General features: G+C 36.8%; 2 protein-coding genes across 2 annotated transcripts in view; both read right to left on the bottom strand.

The window, feature by feature from the left end:
* PLXDC2 (plexin domain containing 2) overlaps positions 1-21050 on the bottom strand; it is a 468121-nt gene that overhangs the window by 50375 nt on the left and 396696 nt on the right. Inside the window, exons 12-13 of the mRNA XM_050804055.1 lie at positions 18310-18460; positions 16782-16820 (exon numbers count right to left, since the gene is read on the bottom strand). Coding sequence (XP_050660012.1) covers positions 16782-16820; positions 18310-18460 — 190 coding nt within the window. The remainder of the gene's footprint in view (positions 1-16781; positions 16821-18309; positions 18461-21050) is intronic.
* Positions 1-21050, bottom strand: part of LOC126962727 (60S ribosomal protein L12-like) — a 990727-nt gene that overhangs the window by 864808 nt on the left and 104869 nt on the right. The window lies entirely within an intron of this gene.

The following is a 21050-nucleotide window of genomic DNA, read 5'->3' as shown; positions in this document are numbered from 1 at the left end:
TGAATGTTTACTACTTATCAAATCCATCAAGTTTCCTGAACATGGAAGAAAAATCCCCTATCACTCTGTTCCTATTGGTGTAGAAAGACAGATTTGTGTGTAAACCACTGGGCTAACATAAATATGGAACCTTGGGGGTTTCCAAGAATAACATCAGATCTCACATTGCTGGACCTCAAGGACCAGCATCTCTTCAATCCTGTCTTCTTTTCTGCAAAATGGATATAATAGTAAGAGCTATCTCCTGATGGTTGTGAAGATCTGACAGGATGCTTATAAAGTGGTTGGCATGGTGCTTAAAATATAATAAATCCTCAATGGAATGGCTGTGCTAATGTTGTTAGTGCCACTCATACTACTTGTTACTCTACTGATTAGTACACTTTGTTATATTGATTCTTTAGTATTATTGTTAATACTGTTACTAACTCTCATTAATATTCTGTTGATTACTACCCTTATTCTTCTCAATCATGGCTGCACTTCCAGGGCAATGAGAGAACTTCTTGAAATTATTCATGGAAAGAAGGAATCCATTACCTCACGGAAGCTTAGGGACATGCCGAGTGAAAGCAAGGACTTTTCAGTGAATAGTTTTTCAAGCGGAAAGGCGAAGATCAGCCTCTCATGTACTTGCATCCACCCGAAGGGAAACATGTTGTCCCAAACAATAGCTTGGACATGGGATATAGAATCCCCAGCCACTATTTGAAAAACAAAAGCCTAGCTTCTGAGGTCTAGTAGCCTATCTGAATAAGATCAGCCCTTCAGTGGTTATCTGTAAGCAGCTTCTTTGGAAAACTGCAGAATACTAAATCAACCTCAAGTTCCTTGGTGTCTGAATTTATGCATAACGTTAATAAAAACCTTTGGATCTCCCAAGGAAGCGGGGATTAATTTAGTTGCTGGTAGCCTGTGTGTGTGTGTGCCTCAGTACTGGAACCTTAGACACTGATGTTCTCAACAACCATACAATCCTTTTGCTATTTGCTGTGGTTTGATGCATATTATAGCTCTCCAGGAAAGTAAATGAGCAGAATTCTATGTGTGTGCTGTGTAGCTCAGGAAGACAGAATCAGAAGCCGGAAAAAAAAAAAAAAAAAAGAAAAGAAAAGAAAGAAAGAAACGCCGAAGACAAAAAATAACAAAAACAACAGCTCGGTAGAGCTTTGAATTTCATTTTAGTTTGTATTACGAGAACTAATAAATTGTGCCACATAGGACAGAAAGAAAAAAAAGTGAAAACGCTGAGCAACACTTATACAGGGTATTTATATTTCACTGCTTTGCACCAATACTTGCCTTTAACACAGACAGAATCATGCTGCTTAGGAGAATGGACATTATAAAGCTGTATTTATCACACTGACTGCCCCTTAGCTACTGGAGCACCAAGTCTCCTGAAATGTAAAGCTCTATGTCTTGAATGTGGAACAGAACGTGTTTAGTCCAGGGAGTGCGCACTGGTCCTGACCTAACCTGTTCCACCAAACCACCTTTGCAAACAGACTCTGCTGTGTGGGCATATGACACTTCCACAAGTTGTATACAGTTGCAAGGGCTTTGGTCTCAAAGTGTTGGGGGATGGGATTAGAGAAGAAGTTAAGGTTCCCTTGGACTTTAAAACTCTGTGATTTGCTGGCCAGGTATGATGGCTCACATTTGTAATCCTGGCACTTAGTGAAGCTGAGGCCAGAGGATCACTTGAGGCCAGGAGTTTGAGACCAGCCTGGGTAACATAGTGAGATCCCATCTCTACAAAAATTAATTTTAAAAAAGTAGGTGGGCATGGTGGTACACACCTGCAGTCCCAGCTACTCAGGAGGCTGAAGTGGGAGGATTATTTGAGCCTAGGAGTTCCAGGCTGCAGTGAGCCATGATTGCACCACTGCACTCAAGCCTGGGTGACAGAGTTAGACCGTGCCTTCCTCTAAAAAAAAAATAAATAAAAATAACTCTGTGATTAGGCAAAGTTGGTGCTGCTGTTTTTTTTTTTTTTTTTTTTTTTTTTTTTTTTTTTTTTTTGACACACTGGATGGCTTTAATAGGAGAATAGCAAATAAATGACTATATATTAAACTGGACCATATTAGAAGCAACCCTCCTGGCAGGACAGTACGGTGATAAGGAGCACAGAGCATGCCTGGAATTAGAGCCCTTGGTATTATAGACCAGCTACATTCCTTAGAAACTATGTGACTATGAACAAATTACTTAAATCCCTGGGCTTCTGAGACTTCAAGTGTAAAATGGGATTACAAATAGTACTTTCTTCTTAGGGTGCTGTGAGGATTAAGCTAGTTAAACATGTAAAGCCCTCAGAAGATTGCCTGGTATATCGTTAATAGCCCAATAATTGCTAGATAATTTTATCATCATTATCAACTACATGGGAAGATTCTGTGAATATTTTAAAGCAAAACATGAATCACATGATCAGAAATGTTATATTTTATGCCTTCTAATTAAAGATGCTGGTTTACCAATGATAAGCTTTTTTCTTTTTTTCTTTTTTTGCTTTGAGAATTTTAAGAAGACTGGAAGAATTTATTCATAGGAATATTTTTTAAAAACTATGTCCAGTTTATGAAAGCATATCAAAATGCCTCTCTTTTCTTTCTTCTTTTTTTTTTTATTTTTACAGAGGCCAAATTTGCATGTTTGAAATACAGGAATTTTAAATGTGCAATTTACCAAATTTTTATAACTGTATATACCAAGTAACCATCACCCAAATCATATGAAACACTTCCATTCCCCCATAAAGTTCTCTTGTCTCCATACAGTCCGTCCTAACAGCCCCGACCAACACTGTATAGGCAACCACTGTGCTGATTTCCATTATTGTAGATTAGCTTGATTTTACTTGAAATTCACATAAATTGAATCATACTACATGTACTCCACTGTCTCTGGCATCTTTTGCTTAACAATGTTTTAGGACTTATCTGTGTTACTGCCTGTATCAGCAGTTCATACTTCCTTTCTGCTGAATAGTAATCATTTGTGTAACATGCGCTCAATTTGTTCATTCTTCTATTGATAAACATCTGAACTATGTCCAGTTATTGACAATTATGAATTGAGTTGCTATGAATATTCTTTTACAATTTTTTTTTGTGTGTGGACAGGTTTCCTTTTTTTTTTTTTTTTTTTTTGAGACGGAGTCTCCCTCTGTCGCCCAGGCTGGAGTGCAGTGGCCGGATCTCAGCTCACTGCAAGCTCCCCGCGCGCAGGTTTACGCCATTCTCCTGCCTCAGCCTCCCAAGTAGCTGGGACTACAGGCGCCCGCCACCACGCCCGGCTAGTTTTTTGTATTTTTAGTAGAGACGGGGTTTCACCGTGTTAGCCAGGATGGTCTCGATCTCCTGACCTCGTGATCCACCCACCTCGGTCTCCCAAAGTGCTGGGATTACAGGCTTGAGCCACCACGCCCGGCCCATGTTTTCTTTTTTAAATAAATACATAGAAGTGGAATTTCTGACTTAAAAGGCCAGAACCTTATAAGAAACTGCCAAAGAGTTTTCTGAAGTGATTGCACAATATCACACTCCAATCAGCAATGTACAGAGTTCAAGTGCACCATATTCTCATCAATATTAGTCTTGTGTAGTGTTTAGCTATCCTAATGGGCATGATATAGTATCCCATTCAGGTTTGGTTGTTTACTGTTACTTTTTAGGAGTTATTTATAGTTTCTGGATACAAGTCCTTTGTAACATAAGCATACTGTAAATATTTTCTCTTATCGGTAACCTGCTTTTTCATTTTCCTAACAGAGTTTTGGATGAACACAGAATTTAATTTTTTTTTTTTTTGAGACAGGGTCCTGTTCTGTCACCCAGGCTGGAGTTGGAGTGAGGTGATCATGTCAAACTCCCAGGCTCAAGTGATCCTCCTGACTCGGGCCTCCCACATAGCTGAGACTACAGGCATGTGCCATTATGTCTGCTTAATTTTTAAATTTTTTTGTAGAAACAGAGTCTCGCTATGTTAGCCAGTCTGGTCTCCACCTCCGGGGCTCAAGTGATCCTCCTGCCTTGGTCTCCCACAGTGCTGGGATTACAGGCATGAGCCACTGTGTCCAGCTCCCGGCTTTGAATTTTGATGTTTATAATTTTTTAAAAATCAGTCTTCTTAGAGATATTAAAGTTATTAAAATTTGCAAAAAAGCAGCTTATGACTGTGTTAAATTCTCTATTATTTGTCTTCTATTTTCTATTTCATTTTTCTACTCTTATTTCATTCTTTTAAAATTAATATTTTTAATAAAATATCACAATTTTAGACACAATTAATTTGAGACAATCTTAATTGACTTATCTACTTAAATTGGACACTTGAGTTATTAATTGTAAACCTTTTTCCTTTCTAATCCTTTCTAATATAAACATTAAAACCATAAATTTCCTTCTAAATACTTTTTAGCAGCATTCTATAAATTTGGTATTTTGTATCAGTTATCATTCCATCAAAATATTTTGTAATTTTCCTTACAGTTTTTTCTTCAATATATATTTTACGTATATCAAATATTTACATATATTTGCCAATATGTGTCAATATTTATATATATATATTACAAGTTTGATTTGCTTTTCACATATTTGAGGATTTTGTAGATATCATATTTTTCCTCCCAACTTCATTAAGCATAACTGACAAATAAAAATTGTATATATTTACAGTGCACAAAATAATTTTTTGTTTTATATATATATATATATACACACACACATTGTGGAATGATTAAATCATGGTAATTAACATATCTATTCACCTCATATGCTTATCATTTTTGTGTGTGGTGAGAACATTTAAGATCTACTTTCTTATCAATAGACATTATATTGTTACTGCTTCTCGTTTGATTCTTTTGCAGTCAGAGAATGTAGTCTATAAGACCACAATCTAGAAATTTAATATTTTTTATGGCTCAACATATGGTCTACCTTGGTGACCATTTCATGCGGACTTGAAAAAAAAACCCTCCAGGCACCCTGCTGTATAAATACCAATCATGACAAAGTGGTTGTCAGTATTGTTCACATCTACATCCTTCTTAATTTGTTTTTTTTTGGTCTAACTTAAAAAAATTATAATGGTTCCTAATGAACTGGCACTTTTTTCCTTTTTTTTTTTTTTGAGACAAGGTTTCACTCTGCAGCCCAGGCTGGAGTGAACTGGTGTGACCATGACTCACTGCAGCCTGGACCTCTTGAGCTCAGGAGACCCTCCCACCTCAGCCTCCCGTGTAGCTGGGATTGCAAGGGCACGCCACCATGCTCAGCTAATTTTTTGTATTTTTAGTAGAGATGGGGTTTTACCATGGTGCCCAGGCTGGTCTCAAAGTCCTGGGACCAAGCAATCCGCTCACCTCGGCCCCCCAAAGTGCTGGGATTACAGGTGTGAGCCACTATGCCCGACACCTTTTTTACCTTTTTATATTTTCCTCTGTTAATTCTCCTTGTCTTTAAATCTAGTTTAAGTCTACTTAATTTGATATTTATATAGGACCTTCAGATTCTCTGTGGTTATGTTTGCAGTGTATATATTTTTCTATAATTTTATCTTGAAGCATTTTATATCTTTGTCTTTATTTTTCACGTACATTTCTTATACACAACATAGAGTTGGATCTGGCTTTCTTAAAAGTCCGTGTGATAGACTATGCTTTTAATAAAAATGCTTATTTTATTTACATTTGAAATAGTTACTGGTGTGGTTGTATTTGGTCTGCCACTTAGCTATTTGTTTTCTTTGTGTTCATCTGTTTTATGGTCCTTTGTTCCTTCTCTCTTGTCTTTTTCAGGTTAAACAAATATTTCTTAGAATTCCATTTAAATTCCTTCAATGAATTTTGAGCTGTATGTTTTTGCATTTTTTTCCTTTAGTGGTTGGTGAGTATGTTAACTGTGTTAAAAATCACTTATGGCTGACACTTTATCCAACAAGTTGTTAATTTATTACTGTAACTGAAGTAATATTTGGTCACAGTAGCTTACAAAACTGTTATAAATTAGTTTCACATAATTAACTGCTGTCCTTACTACCCAAGTTACATTAAAAAGCTTGCACAAATAATAATTTTGAGCTCTGAAGAATAAAACTAAAGCAAAAATTAGTCTTACTGCGAGCAGCAAGCCATTGAAAACCTAGCTGTTTAGAAGATTAAACTAAATTTGCCATCTAATGGATTAAACTGTCTTTAAAGCACTATGCCATTCTGAGACTAGCATATCTTTTCTCCCCATCAACCGTCATCATCAATTCCTTTTTTTTTGTTTTTGCTTAAAGAGGATCGGCATATTACATGAACTATACGCATGGCTAATTCAAGCACACGTGAACAAAATGTAGTGGTGAAGTCATACAACCTCAAGGAATGCTACCAGGTTTAGGAGGCTGCAAACACACCCTGATGAGCCCTTTACACATTAGCAGTTGGCTTCTTTCCCATTCCTATTTCATGTTTTATGGGTCTTTCAACTCCTAAACACCGTGACCTCTGCCCTCTTCCCACTCACTCTCACCATATTACTTGTGTCTCACTATACAGAGAAAACAGCGGTCTCAGACGAAATCCCCTGAACTTCTCCCTCCTGTCTCCCTACCCTCATTCATGCTGATTGGCCCCACCCATGCGTGTGGATATATCACTTCACTCCATGACTCTTTTTCTTCTTTATGAGGTGTTTCTCCTCAGCACCTGTGACGGGTAAAATTAAGAATCTCTATTTCCCTTCTTCCCTTTTTCTTGAAAAAGTAGTCTGTCCTTGGGGACTCCAATTTCCTCATTGTCCACAGAATCTTCAAATTCTGCCTGGAGATTGTACAATGGTGGATTGTTATGCAATCCAGTCAAGATCAATAAATGTCTTTATGCCACCAAATCTCATGGTCACTTTTCTGTGTGTGTGTTTTTTAACTTGACTTGTCTGCAACATTGACACTGTTCACTACACTTCCTCCTTGAAATTTTCTTCTCCTTTGGTTTCTGTGATACCAAACTTTTTTTGTTTTCTTGCTGTCTCTCTGACACTCTTGATTTTATTCACAGAACCTTAAATCCTGTATTCCTTCTCTAGTCTTTGGCCTTTCCTTCCTTCCTTCCTCCCTCTCTCCCTCTCTCCATTCCTTCCTTCCTTCCTCCCTCCCTCCCTCCTTCCCTCCCTCCTTTCTTCTTTCCTTCTTTCCTTCCTTCCTTCCTTCCTTCCTTCCTTCCTACTTCCTTCCTTCCTTCCTTCCTCCTTCCTTCCTTCCTTCCTTCCTTCCTTTTCTCTTCTTCTTTCTTTTTTTTTTTTGAAGACTCACTGTCACCCAGGCTGGAGTGCAGTGGTGCAATCATGGCTCACTGCAGCATCGACTTCCCAGTCTCAAGCAATCCTCCCACTTCAGCCTCCCCAGTAGTTAGGACTAAAGGTGTGTGCCACCATGCCTGGCTAATTTTTGTATTATTATTATTTTATTTTTGTAGAGACAGGGTTTCCCTGTGTTGCCCAGGCTGGTCTTGAGCTCCTGGGCTTAGGTGATCCACCTGGCTCGGCCTCCCAAAGTGCTGGGATTACAGGCATGAGTCACCGTGCCTGGCCACTCTTTTCATCTTTTACTATCCTCCCACACCTAATTCATCTCCTTAAATTCAACTATCATTTATATGCTGCTGATGCCTAAATTTGTATCTTATGCTTACATTTCTAAGTGAATTTCAGGCTTATTTAGAAAAATATCTACTGACATTTTCATTTGGATGTCAACATTAACATGCTCAAATTAAATTCATTGCTTACCCCCTTTCTCTTCCTGTATTTCCTATTCAATGGTACCATTGTCCACCCAGATAACTTACACCCATGTCCTGGGAACCACCTTCGTCACTTTCCTATGATGTAAATCACACATCCAATCAGATATTAACTTATGTAGCTTCTACTTCATTAGTAAATACTTCTCATGTGTACTCTCCTTTTTTATTCCCATTGACAACTACTACTTTATTTTAGCCTCTGACCACTGCTTCTATGGATTACTACTATAACTTCCTAACTAGATTTTCTGGCCTCTCATTCTTACTCCGGTCCCTCCTGTTCCCTGCAATACTTCAGGGGTCAACTACTAAACATGTAAAACATGTCCTGACACTCCCTTATCAAAATGACACAAATGGTTCCCAAGGTCTCTAGGTTAAAGTTCAAACTCCATTGCCTGGCATAAAAGACTATGAATGCTGACACCCCACTTATTTGGATACTTTATGGCTGGTAAGGCTGAGAAATAAGCCCCACCTTCTCAGCCTCACCAGCCATAGAGTACTATGTATATATCTTTACCCCAGGGAAATCAAATCTTGTAGCTCTATAGAGTTACCCAACCAGATCTTGATGTTTCATGCTTCTGAACCTCTTTCTATGTCAATCCCTTTCCTGAAATTATTTTCTTCTATCCCTTTTCTCAGAAATCCTACCCATACTTCAAAACTTGGATCAAGTATGACCTATTCTTGTAATGTTATTTTTGTTTAGATACCTCTTCTCTGTTCTTCTATAGTTTTTCTTGAGTCCATCTTTGCACTCTTCACACTATACTTAAATATCAATTTACTTCTCTACATCATCCCATCAGGCCACTTGCTTCTTTAGGACAGGTATCAGAGGGTGTAGGTCTTTGCATCTTCATCACCTAACAATGGCCTGGCACACAATAGTTGAAGAAATCTTTCTCAAGCAAATAAAACCAAGTTGAATCAATTCAGCATCAAAGTTAATTAATATTTTAGTGACACACATATTTTAGTAGTATAGGGCCACCTCCCATAATCACTAGACATTTCACGTTTAAAAAAGAATAATCACTTTACACATGGAGAACACACTGAGAAGGCGCATAAGAAACAATCCAAAATCTAATGGAATATGGAAGTTTCTTTCCTCCAGTAGAAGTTCCCTGGTCTAGGTTTCTGATAGGAACAGGGCAGGTAGAAAATGAGACAGGAGGCAGGCACGGAAAGGAAAGTAGGTATCCACCAGAGGGAGGTGGTCAAGCATTTTGCTGATGGCAAATGGAAAGTGCATTTAGAGCTACTTTGTGGAAGCCATCAGTGTGCATTTTCTAAGAGGCACTCTGCTATATCATCTTGTTCTGTGTTCTATCAGCAGCATAAACTCTAACTACGCATTCTAGCTACAAATTAACCTACAGTGGAAAAAGCATATCCTGATGCGATTTTTCTTTTTCTTTTATTTTCCTATGCTAGACAACAATTTGTCAAGCTACTAGGCTGAACAATGAAACTGCAACCTTTCTAGGTCAAAAGTGTTTTGTAAAAATCAGCAATTTCATATGGTTCAACAAAATACAAAATACTAACGATCTTTACTAAAACAAATACATTTGTCAACAGTTTAAATCTGGGGTGTCCAATCTTTCGGCCTCCCTGGGCCACACTGGAAAAAGAATTGTCTTGGACCACACATAAAATACACTGACACCAACAATAGCTGCTGCAGGTTGGACAAGCTTGGCTTAAATGGATTCATTTTCACTTGCTATATTAACATGATTTAGGAGGTATAACGGATATAATGCTTTTGGATTCCTTTCCTCGGCAGAGTAAGATGCACTTTCTACATGTAGATAGAGATAATTTCTTGTTGTCACCAATTAAAATACTGTTTCAGGAGAGCCTGGAGGTATAGGTGAGGACCAATGGACCAATGGGTGGAGTCAGAGTAAAACACATTGTTCTTCTTTTGGTCAAATATCCATTCAACTCTTGATACTCAAAGTGTAGTCTGTGGCTTGGTGGCAACTGCATTATCAATGCGCTTGTAAAAAATGTAATGCAGAGGTTTGGGCTTCACCCCAGAAATACCATGTCAGAATATGCATTTTAACAAGACTCTCCACCACAGTGATTCTGAGGCTTCTTAATATTTATGCAACATTGAGTCAGACCATTTATTATCAACCTAACATTGGAATAATCTGGGAATTAAAAAAAATTAGTGCTCTGGTTCCAGCCCTAGAGGTTAATATTTAATTATTATGGAGAACAGTCTGAGTGTAGAAAATTTTACAAGCTGGAATAATAAAATAACAATTACATCTCAGACTGGAACCAGGTGATGTAAATCTACAGAAAATGTTAAGAACCACAACTCTAGATAAAAGTTTGGGAGAGAAATCCTAAATTCCAGGGAATTTTCAAATTAACATTGTAAAATAGAAGAACTTTTCAGTATGATGATACATATACACTTAGAACAGGGTTACTGCTGTCATGAAAAGTAGTCAAACAAAGCAAAACATAAAACTAAATGTCAAGATGTTTTATAGTTTTAAAAACAAAAAGTGATAGATATTCAATAGCCTGTCAAAATGAAATAACAGTTTCCCTTTGCTTATAGGACTATGAGCTACACAAAAGAAGTGTATGAAAAAAAGCAAGGAAAAGTATAAAAAAAAACGGGAAAGATACATTGCTTTGATGATTTATGTATGAAAGTCAAAAAATAATTTGACTGAATGATAAATGACTAGACACTTGATCTACCACTACAGACATGGTAATAAAAATATAACCTTAGAAGTATTCCAGGGAAAAGGCAGAATAACGTTCTAACATTTTATCTTGGGATAAAAAAGTCTTATGATATCTTCAGAAATAGGAAGCTGAACACAACAGAAATAGAATTTAGACCAGCCATTCCACAGGACTTCATTCAAAGTGTATCTGTTTTAGTTCTTAGAAATCAATCACCTTGCAGATTTGTACCTCTGAATTAACTTAATGGTGATCTTCAAACTGCTTAATGTATCAACTTTGGCATCTCCTTGATGGGGACACCATCCTCTGACTTAAGAATGCAGCCTTTCAGAGTTCAGGTTTCATAAAATTCCCAGCAATAAGAAGAAATGATGAAAATGCTATCACCTGTATTGGATATCATGCTTATCTGGAGTGCTGATACTTTAAATATTATCAACAAATAAGAACTTATATTTACATATTTTTTAAGCAACCTTAACTCTATCAAAGAGAAGAAAGTTTAAATGAACCAAGAGATAATACACTTTTCAGTACTTTGATAAATCTCGTTAACCAATTTTGAATAATGAAATCAAATCAGAATTTCAGAGCTTGAAATAATTTTAACATCTGCAGTGTAGCAGAGTGGCACAATTCAATTTGCTAGACTGAGTTGAATCTGGTTGAAGACTTTAGTCTTCAATTAAAAATCATGCCATTGATTCAACTTGCAAACCTCTTCTCAGCCCTGGGCATAGCTTTATCCAGTTTGCATCTTGAAGACATTGACATTTCTAATTAGGAAGTGAATGGCACTTGGAACCTAACCAAATGTCAAAGAAGACATTTAATAGTTGTACCTGCTAAAATATATAGCTAGGTCATTTTTTAAAAAACGTAACTCTTCCAGCAAGCTACTGCTAGAATTTGAAAATCCAAAGAAAGTGTGGCTTTAAATGTATATAACCATTACTCAAAGAAATACAGATATTTAAAAAATATAGCTGGGTGCAGTGGCTCACGCCTGTAATCCCAGCACTTTGGGGGGCCGAGTGGGGTGGATCACCCAAGGTCAGGGGTCTGAGACCAACCTGGTCAACATGGCAAAACCCCATCTCTACTAAAAATACAAAAATTAGCTGGGCATGGTGGCATGTGCCTGTAATCCCAGCTACTTGGGAGGCTGAGACAGGTGAATCGCTTTAACCCAAGAGGTGGAGGTTGCAGTGAGCCAATATCGCACCACTGCACTCCAGCCTGCATGACAAAGTGAGACTCTATCTCAAAATACATACATACATACACACACACACACACACACACACAAATATATATATACATTCTAGGATTCTAGGTACCCCTTACAGGTGAATTAAATCCATATTTCTAGAGAAACCAAGAAGGCTTAAAGAACCTTAAATCAGATTTCGAACATAAACTACAGCCCTGTAGTTTATTACAGCTAATTTACAGTAAATTATTTACAGTAAATTACAGCCCTGTAATTTAGAGGTCACATGCCAAGGATTCTGACAACACTGAAACACACAAGAGAATTAATGCATTGTGATTTTCACAGAAAGGATTAAGTGGAAATGAATACACAATTACACGAGAAAAGGAAACTTCACGTTCAAATACTTTAAGTAGAATCAGCTGTTATAGAAAAGGTGAACTATAGTAGGTATAAGTAAAAGAGCTTATTGTGGCATTTCCCATGGGAAGACTGACTGTAAAATATCTAGGCTGGGCACGGTGGCTCACACCTGTAATCCCAGCACTTTGGGAGACCAAGGCAGGTGGATCACCTGAGGTCAGGAGTTTGAGACGAGCCTGACCAACATGGTGGAAACCCTGTCTCTACTAAAAATACAAAATTAGCCAGGTGTGGTGGCACACACCTGTAGTCCCAGCTATTCAGGAGGCTGAGGCAGAAGAATGGCTTGAACCCAGGAGGCAGAGGTTGCAGTGAGCTGAGATCATGTCACTGTACTCTAGCCAGGAGACAGTGCGAGACTCCATCTCAAAAAAAAAAAAAAAAAAAAAAAAAAAAAAAAAAAAAAATCAATTCTGTGAAAGAGAAGGACTATCATGATGTTGTTAAAGATTTGGAATTTGCATTAAGGCTAAATAGAATCACATCCCAGCTCTGCCATGTGCTAGCTAGATAACTTAACATTTTTGTACCTCTGTTTCCTTGTCTATAAAGCATAAGTAATAATAGACTAAGTCAGGGGTGTTGTGTGAAATAAAAAGAGTTAATATAGGTATAGCATTTAGAATGGTGCCTGGAACATAGTAACCACTCAATTCAATAAACATTTTTCCTCTCTCCTCTTCTTCTGCTACTTTTTCTTCCTTTCTGTTTCCTCTCCCTTCTCCTCTTATTCTTCCTCTTCTGTTTTTCACATAAACAAGAGAAAGATAAGCTGTTTGATTATAACTATGTATTACTCTAAACTTAGTATTACACAAGTAACTAGCAATATTTCAGTTGGAGATAAAATGATGTCTTTACGTAAGATCTTCTTTTTAATTTTTCTGTTAAATTTTTTTTTATGGACAGGGTCTTGCTATGTTGCCCAATTTGGCCTTGAACTCCTGGGCTCAAGCAATCCTCTTACTTCAGTCTCCTGAGTAGCTGGGACTTCGTTGGATCATCTGCATTTTTAGAACCAGCCATTTCAATGGTCAATCAAAGCTCTATCTTACTAAAGAGACCTGAATGTATTAGGTATCATTCTCTTTGTTTCAATTTTTTCATGTTCCTTTTTCCAAATTATTTAGAGAGCTTAGAATTTCCACTCAACCCTGAAGACTAATAAAACTTCTCCAATCAAACAACTATCCTGAAACTTTAAGAGGCTCTAACTGGACCTAATATAAATGTATCAGGAAACTCACTGCACAATTGAAGATTCATCAAGAGTGACTTAGCAGATTGTAACTCAGTCTGGGTCCTCTCAATGAGAAACCCTGTTGTGTGACTTAGGTGTCCAGCTGCTCAGAAGTATTTAATGCTTTCATATCAAAGATGAAAGAAAAATCTCCTGGAAACTGAATGTATAATCATGTCAGCAGTGGATCCCACCAAGAAAATCAACTATTTTAACCCATCGAAATGACCCAGAAACACTCAGAGAGAAAGTAATGCAATAACTAAAAAAGACAGTGTAGGGAAATTCAGTCATTTGTTTCTAGCTACTTACTGACTACTTTGAAAAATGACATCCTTTTTTCAGAAAAGTACAGGCCCCTAAACAAAAATGCTTTTAAGAACAGTCAATTAGTCTCCAAAAAGTAACTATGTGAGATGACGGACCTGTCAATCTGCTTTATTACTGTAACATGGTATTTTCTATATGTAGTACCATAAATTCATGTTGTAAACCTCAAATATACATAATAAAACTCATTTTAAAAAACAGCGGTCCAATTAAATAAATTAAATCAAGAAATCGAATGTGCTAAAGTTCTTTGCAACAACACAGATAAATTTACAAAAATGTATTAGTTTGCATGTTTTTAAAAATTAACCTCAGTAAATGTTAGAAAATATTAAATTAGGCACACTTATTCATTATTACCTCAATCTTGCAGAAATGTTTATTCAATTGGAGTGGAAGGACAATACTGAATTGTTTTCAATATGCTTAATTAAATAATGAAGTTAGATTTAAATTGGTAATCCTTCCTGCATCTCCACATTCCATAAAATAAAAAACAATAGCACACTAACTTAGTAAGGATGCTATAAAAAGCAATGTGTGATTTCCCTTAAGTACCCTTTTGAAGAACCATTTATCTTAATACTAGTCAGGCTGGTCTGTTCTAACTGCACTTGAATGTTTTTAGGAAAAGTGCTCTGTTAACAACCATAGACATAAAGAGTTTGAAGTCTAATTGTGATATTTTGGAATTCTCATGACTGCCTGCTGCATATCAATTATGTAAATATCATCTGAGATTCTGACCGTTGACTCTCTAGTATACCAAAAATCCTATGCTTAAATCGTAGGATTTACTCAACAATTGCTTGGCATCATAAGGTACTGCTTTAAGAAAATCTTCGAAGTTTTATGATTCTTCGATGGCTCAAACAAAACTAAGTATTTTCATTGGGATAATTGGTAATGTTTTAGAAAACTATTTATCACAGTATATTCCACAAAAACATGAAGTCCACGACATACTATTCATAAAAAAATGTTGGCCGGGCATGGTGGCTCACGTTTGTAATCCCAGCACTTTGGGAGGTCGAGGCGGGCGGATCACCTGCGGTCAGGAGTTCAAGACCAGCCTGTCCAACATGGTGAAACCCCGTCTCTATTAAAAATACAAAAAGTAGCCAGGTGTGGCGGTGGGCGCCTGTAATCCCAGCTACTCGGGAGGCTGAGGAAAGAATCGTTTGAACCTGGGAGACGGAAGTTGCAGTGAGCCGAGATTGTGCCACTGCACTACAGCCGGGGCAATAATGAGTGAAACTCTGTCTCAAAAAAACCAAAACAAACAGAAAAAAAGTGTTAAGAGCAAGCAGTGGAGACATGCCAGTATGAATTCTTTATAACCGTGTTGAGGATTATTCAGGATGCATGTTCTCTGAAAGCAGAGATTTGTCTAAGCCTTGTTCACTTCCGTAGCCCCAAGCCAGCAACAATGCTTGGCAATTAGCAAGCATTGAGCAGAAATCAGTGAATGAATGAATGATCAGTTTTCCAGCGGGAAATTTCTTTAATTTTTTTTTTCAGAGTCTCTCACACTTAGTTGATCACAAGAATCCTTTTTTTTTTTCCCATTAGCAGGATAGAATATTTTAGATAAACAAAATAAAGAAAGAAGGAAAGGAAGGGAAGGAAGGAAAGAAAGGAAGAAGAGAGAAAGCACAGAGAAAAATCTAACAAATATACTTATAATGACCACCCATATTAAGATTTTAATGTAACAAGTAAAAGAGAAGTCTCTTGGGGACTCTTCCCCCATTCCATTAACTTTATACCACATCTCTTCCCTCAAAATGAGGTAACCCCAACATAGGGTTTATGTCTACATGCTCCTAACATCCTCCTCTGGGCAGTTCTGAATTGAAGGATTGCTAAAGTCCCTTTACGCCCTAAGATTTTAATATATTTCTAGCTAGTATATATTTCGCAGATGATCATTTCCAAAACTATCCACTTACTGCATTAATACAATGATGAGTAAGAAATGAATGAAATAAAACACTACAAAATGATGCAAGACAGTAGGAAATTGATATAATAATGGTATTTATGAAGAGGCTAACTGGTCTCTCTTTCAGATGGATTGATATAAACTCTAAAGACATACAGAGATATAAACAATGTCCTAAAAAGGCATAGAAGTACTAGCTACTTAACCTAAACTGAGGGATTTTGAAACTCTTCTCTACCATTATAGAGAAAAACATGCCTAACGTACACATTGGATTTTGACTTACTCAAGAAATTGTCTAGGGCTTTAAAGGCAAAACCATGCCTAGATCAATGTCAAAACGTGCTCACATTGACATAAAAGATGCTACCAAGAAGAGGGCACCCTTTCCCTGAGCTGAATAAAAAATTACTAATGAAAATCTCTTTTATTAAGACCCAGCAAACATGAGCCAATATAGTTCAAAAGGAAGAAGATCTATTTCTAAAAACATAGTCAATGTCATTCACAATATTGTTTCAGTAAAACTTTTTTCCCTCAAATTTTCAAGTACCATTATAGATATTTCTAAATTGTCTTGGAAAACTTTTAAGTATGTTACCAACGAGGTATTCTTTCAAATATCTAAGTTTTGTTCTTTACTTCATAGAGCTGATAAAAAGACCTAGGACAATATATTTTCATACTTGCTCTATTTCTAATTTTATGCATAGAAGGTGCTGAAGAAGCAGACAATTTAGTGAAACACAATTGAACCCAATACCTGTAGCTGTGCAGATAACTACACACCACTATAATGCAGCAAGGACTAGACCAACAAAGAATAGCAAGATGTGTAGTTGAATTTTCCACTTTATCATTGGGAATCGGTGTCACATAGTTTTATAGACAAACACAAAGATGAGGATTTCATTTCACTTTGAAGCCAACCCACTGACTCCTTCCCATGTTAAATACCAACAGAGAATAAAACACAACCTCACCTTTTATTTAGAAGTCCATATGGCCTTTCTTATATTAAGATAAATGAAATGAATTCATATTTTAAAAACGTTTATGAAAGAAAAGTGTCAATTCCTACCTCCATTATCTTTTAGATGTAGTGCTATCTTGGTATCATCTGGAAGAGAAATTCAAAGTTATTATAACAGAAAAAGATTTCAAAGGAGCATAAATCTCATGACTAGTAATTGTCTACTAACTGCTTTGATTGGAACATGACTGGATTTTGATAATTTATTGAGGTAATTTCTAGTAAAATGAGAGGAAGTCCTTGCTTTACATGATGTAGTTCTAAAATTTCCTACAGAGATTGCAATGTCAAGATTTTGGTAACATCTTGAATGATTCTTAAGTTCTACAAGAGAAGTAAACAGTTATAATTAAAACTTAAAATACAACTATTTTTAATCCTCTAAAATTACTTATTGTCATTAGAACCTATAGTTATGATCTTATTTATTCATTTTTAAAAATCAAGATCAAGGAAAATCCAAATTAATTGTGATAGTTAAGATTTGTCAATATTTACAAATTTAAATCCAAAAGTTAAATGTTTATCCATTGCTAGAAAAGATGACCAAAATTCTATATAAAGAGATCTTATCCTGACTGAACAAAATGTAGGATATGCTTTTTTATTTTACTGGTTATAGTTCACTCTAAAGGGTAGGGTTTCAAGTATAGGAATATTTTCATGGGCTTTAATATAATAATCCAAAATAATGTGGATTAAAAGATAATGTTCTAAGTAAAATGCACTTAGTGGCTGCTCTCCACCTCACTTTATTCTAGTTCACCTTATAATATCAAATTAAATTCCAATTAAAAGAAAAAGTTCCATATTTAATTTAATTTAATTTAATTTTTAATTCAAGCCAAAGAAAGTGAGGCTTATAATAATAAACAAGTAAGACCCATTTATCGCCCTCAAACCTGATTCGTGGCCAGTCTTATGTGTCTGCCCACTCCCTCCTGGTGGTATCATTCAGAATAGAAAATGATCGTATGTTGGGTAATACACTTTCTTCCTCCTGAGCTGTGCCCAAGCATTAACACTCTCTAGTATTTCTGCCTTCCCTAGAAGATGAAATAGTTGTTTTCAAGGACAATTTCTATGACACATACAGTGTTTCTGTGTAGGTTATAGACCAATATATTTTATTGACTGCATTCTGGAAAACATTAGAATTATACATGAATAGAATTATCTATTGTTTAGAATCCAGAATCAACGGGCATTTTATATGCATTTTGCCTTTCTAACCTGTGATCGTGAAGTTGGATTTGCTTACTACAAAATTTAGCCAGATAGGAAGAAGTCTGTATTTCTTTTCTAGGAAGGAGAGGACAAGAAGCCAGAATCCGTGGTAAAAGCTATGTCTTAAAAAAAAGGCGCAGTGCATTAAAAGTATCCCAGCATTTACTTTTAGTTCACAATAAGTTTGTCTTTTTCCCCTTTGGATGTCCCTTAAAAATCCAGTTTGCCAAAGAAAAACTTTAGAGAGATCTAGAGAGTAGGAGCTATTGCAGTACATGTCAACACAGTGGTTTTTTCTTCCTTCGGGAAAGAAAAAAAAAAAGAAACAAGTAAACTATCTCTTGGGTACCTTCTGTAGGGAGGCTGGTGGGAAACTGAGAGGTCACTGCTCTTCTGGTGGTAGTCAGGACCCTGAACTGGGTGGTTGTCGCTCCTACGGTTGTGGTGGTTCGAGAAGAAGTTTCCACTGGTTCTGTGTTCTCACACATCTTCTCTTTTGACTAGTAAGAGAAATGAAAAGGAAAACAAATTGAATGACCGCAAATCTATTTTTAGAACTTACATCAAAGAAGCTGGGCTGTAAGGCACAAAAGCCTCTCACATCAAGACAAGGAATACATTACTTTTGCACAAGGCTATATTAATGATTTTGCTAATTTATGAAGTTTATAAAATAGGAAAGAAAAAAGGATGGATGTAACAAGCAATTTCCCTCTTTAGATATTTAGGTTTCATCGTTTACTGCTGTTAAGCTTTCATATTACTGTTTACCTTGCCCTAAATTTTACATTGGTATATTTATGAAAGACACACTGTCAAAAGGGAAAATTTATACCAGAAGAAAAACATGTGCATAAAGATAAGGTTTAAAACATACTCAGGTTTGTGGAGAAAAAGTGCATTCCTTCCACATCAAACCAAAAATGCTAAATCCGAAATATTTGCTAACTTCCCCATACTACTTCATTGTTTCAAAAATCATCTGTCACAAGTTGAATGAATGTTTAAGATTTTGTTTTGCTTTATGAAATATTCAAAGCCACATAAGAAAAGGATTGAACAGAACTCATGTAATCACTCAGCCTATCTTCTTCCTAGCAGAGTTATTTTGAAAACATCAGGAAATGGGACATACTGAATTTTTAATTTTTAATTTGTGAAAATAAATCCCACAACCTGCACTGCTAACAACCTCCAACATCCAAATTTTTATAGCTTAGAAGTTGGTGTTTCTATCCACCTTTTGTGCCTCTATGGACTCCCTCTCTCGGGTGGGCCTTAAGTAGAAAATAACTATTCTGGACATGAGTGGTTCTCACCCCACATTTAAAAATTATTGTTAAATAGATATCATTCTTAAACTTCTCTCATCATTAGTGGAGCACTAGGCACCTTTCCCCTTGTGAATGAAGACTTCCTGAGACAGCCTCCTTTTCATTACTAGGATGTAAAACAGGTTTATTCTCCACTTCAAGTCCAAACATACTAGGTTCTCATTCAATTCCCCAAATTCCAGTTCCTGGGCCTCATTTAATTCCCCAAATTCCAGTTCCTGCACCTCTGAGCCCCATTAATCTAATTATTTCCTTTCAGATACCACTTTAGTTGTCATCCCCACACCCTGGACCATATCTGTAGTGGAAAATGTTTGAGATCTGAAATCATAAGCTCAGTTATCCTTTTTCAGTCTATCCCTGTACTTGTGAACTCCAATTCTTCTTATTCTTTGACTACTTAGAAAGCCTAGCAAAATGATTCTGGTTTTTTTCCGTTTCTTTTTCCCCCATTATTTCAACCTCTCATTTCAACAGCTTCAAGCACCTTGCTCTATTTGTTTTTTTTTTTTTTTTTTTCAGTTTTTTTCTACAACACCTTTAAAGAAGATCCCCAGTATAGTAAAAGATCTGCCTGTTCCCTGTCTGCTCCAAAGCCAGGCACAGCTGGAGAATAGTCACACAGACCCGCCATGGGGGCTCCACAAACTCATCTCCTGCATCCTCAGCAGGGCTGTGCATACCGCTTGGCACAACAGACCTGCTGTGTCTTGCTAATTACCTCTCCCATTATGCTCAGTATGAATTTCAAACTCTCTCCACTTGACCTAAAACTGCAATCCCATCATGATGCTCCCAGTTTTATTCCTTGGGCTCACCTTTCATTTCCTTGATAAAGAGACATGATCAGCAAGATTTCTTTAAATTTCTTCATGAATCAACATACTTACTTGACTCTGGGCTGATCTATTCTTTCCTTCTTTGATAATGGATGGGGACCGTTCCTTATAGCCTTTCTTTCAACCTATGTCCTAGCTCAACTCAGCCCACCTTCACAGGTATTGTGAATTTGCTTATGTGATCATAGTCCTTTCTCTACAATATTTGCCACCTCGAATTCTCTGCTGGCTCCTTACAAGCAGCACTTAAAGGTACGCAAGTATATCTAATCTTATTTTGCAAACCCAGTCCTCCCTGTTCTCCCCCAATGTATCCTGATATTATACTGCTTTCCCTCCATTCATAGACAGTCATATTTGCAGAGAGATCAGTCTGCCTTGGTCTTCTCAGACTCCCAGCTTCCCCATTTATAACAATCTTCCTCTTACAAATCCAACTGAGTTGAAATGTCTCATACCAATGTTTCTAAATAGCTTCTTAGCTAAATACCCAACATCTTCCATGGTGTCCTCCTGACACCTCATCAGTCTATGGTGGAGATGTCCACTCCCTTGTCTTGGGTTTCTGTGACACACACTCTTCCCAATGTTCTGACACCTCCCTCACAACTCCATCTCGATTTCCTTTTATTTATGTCCATTCCTTAAGTGTTGGGGTGGTTCTTATTTATGGATCATTCTTGATCTGCCACTTCATTCTATGCATTATCTTTTGCAATCTTCTCTACACCCATGACTGCAATGAACATCTTTATGTTGATTATTCAAAAATCTGTATTTCCAGTCCACATTCCTCTTCCAGATTTCAGGCCCAAAAAGTCATCTATTGACCAGGTGTACGCATGTGAATGTCACATACATCTCAAACTCAAGAAGTATAGAATGGAACTTGCCAGATATTATTCTCTCCTTGTGTT

This window comes from Macaca thibetana, chromosome 9 (assembly GCF_024542745.1).
Source record: "Macaca thibetana thibetana isolate TM-01 chromosome 9, ASM2454274v1, whole genome shotgun sequence".
Classification (NCBI taxonomy): Eukaryota; Metazoa; Chordata; class Mammalia; order Primates; family Cercopithecidae; genus Macaca; species Macaca thibetana.
Note: the sequence above shows the minus strand (reverse complement) of the source record. Positions and strands in the feature narration are given on the sequence as shown.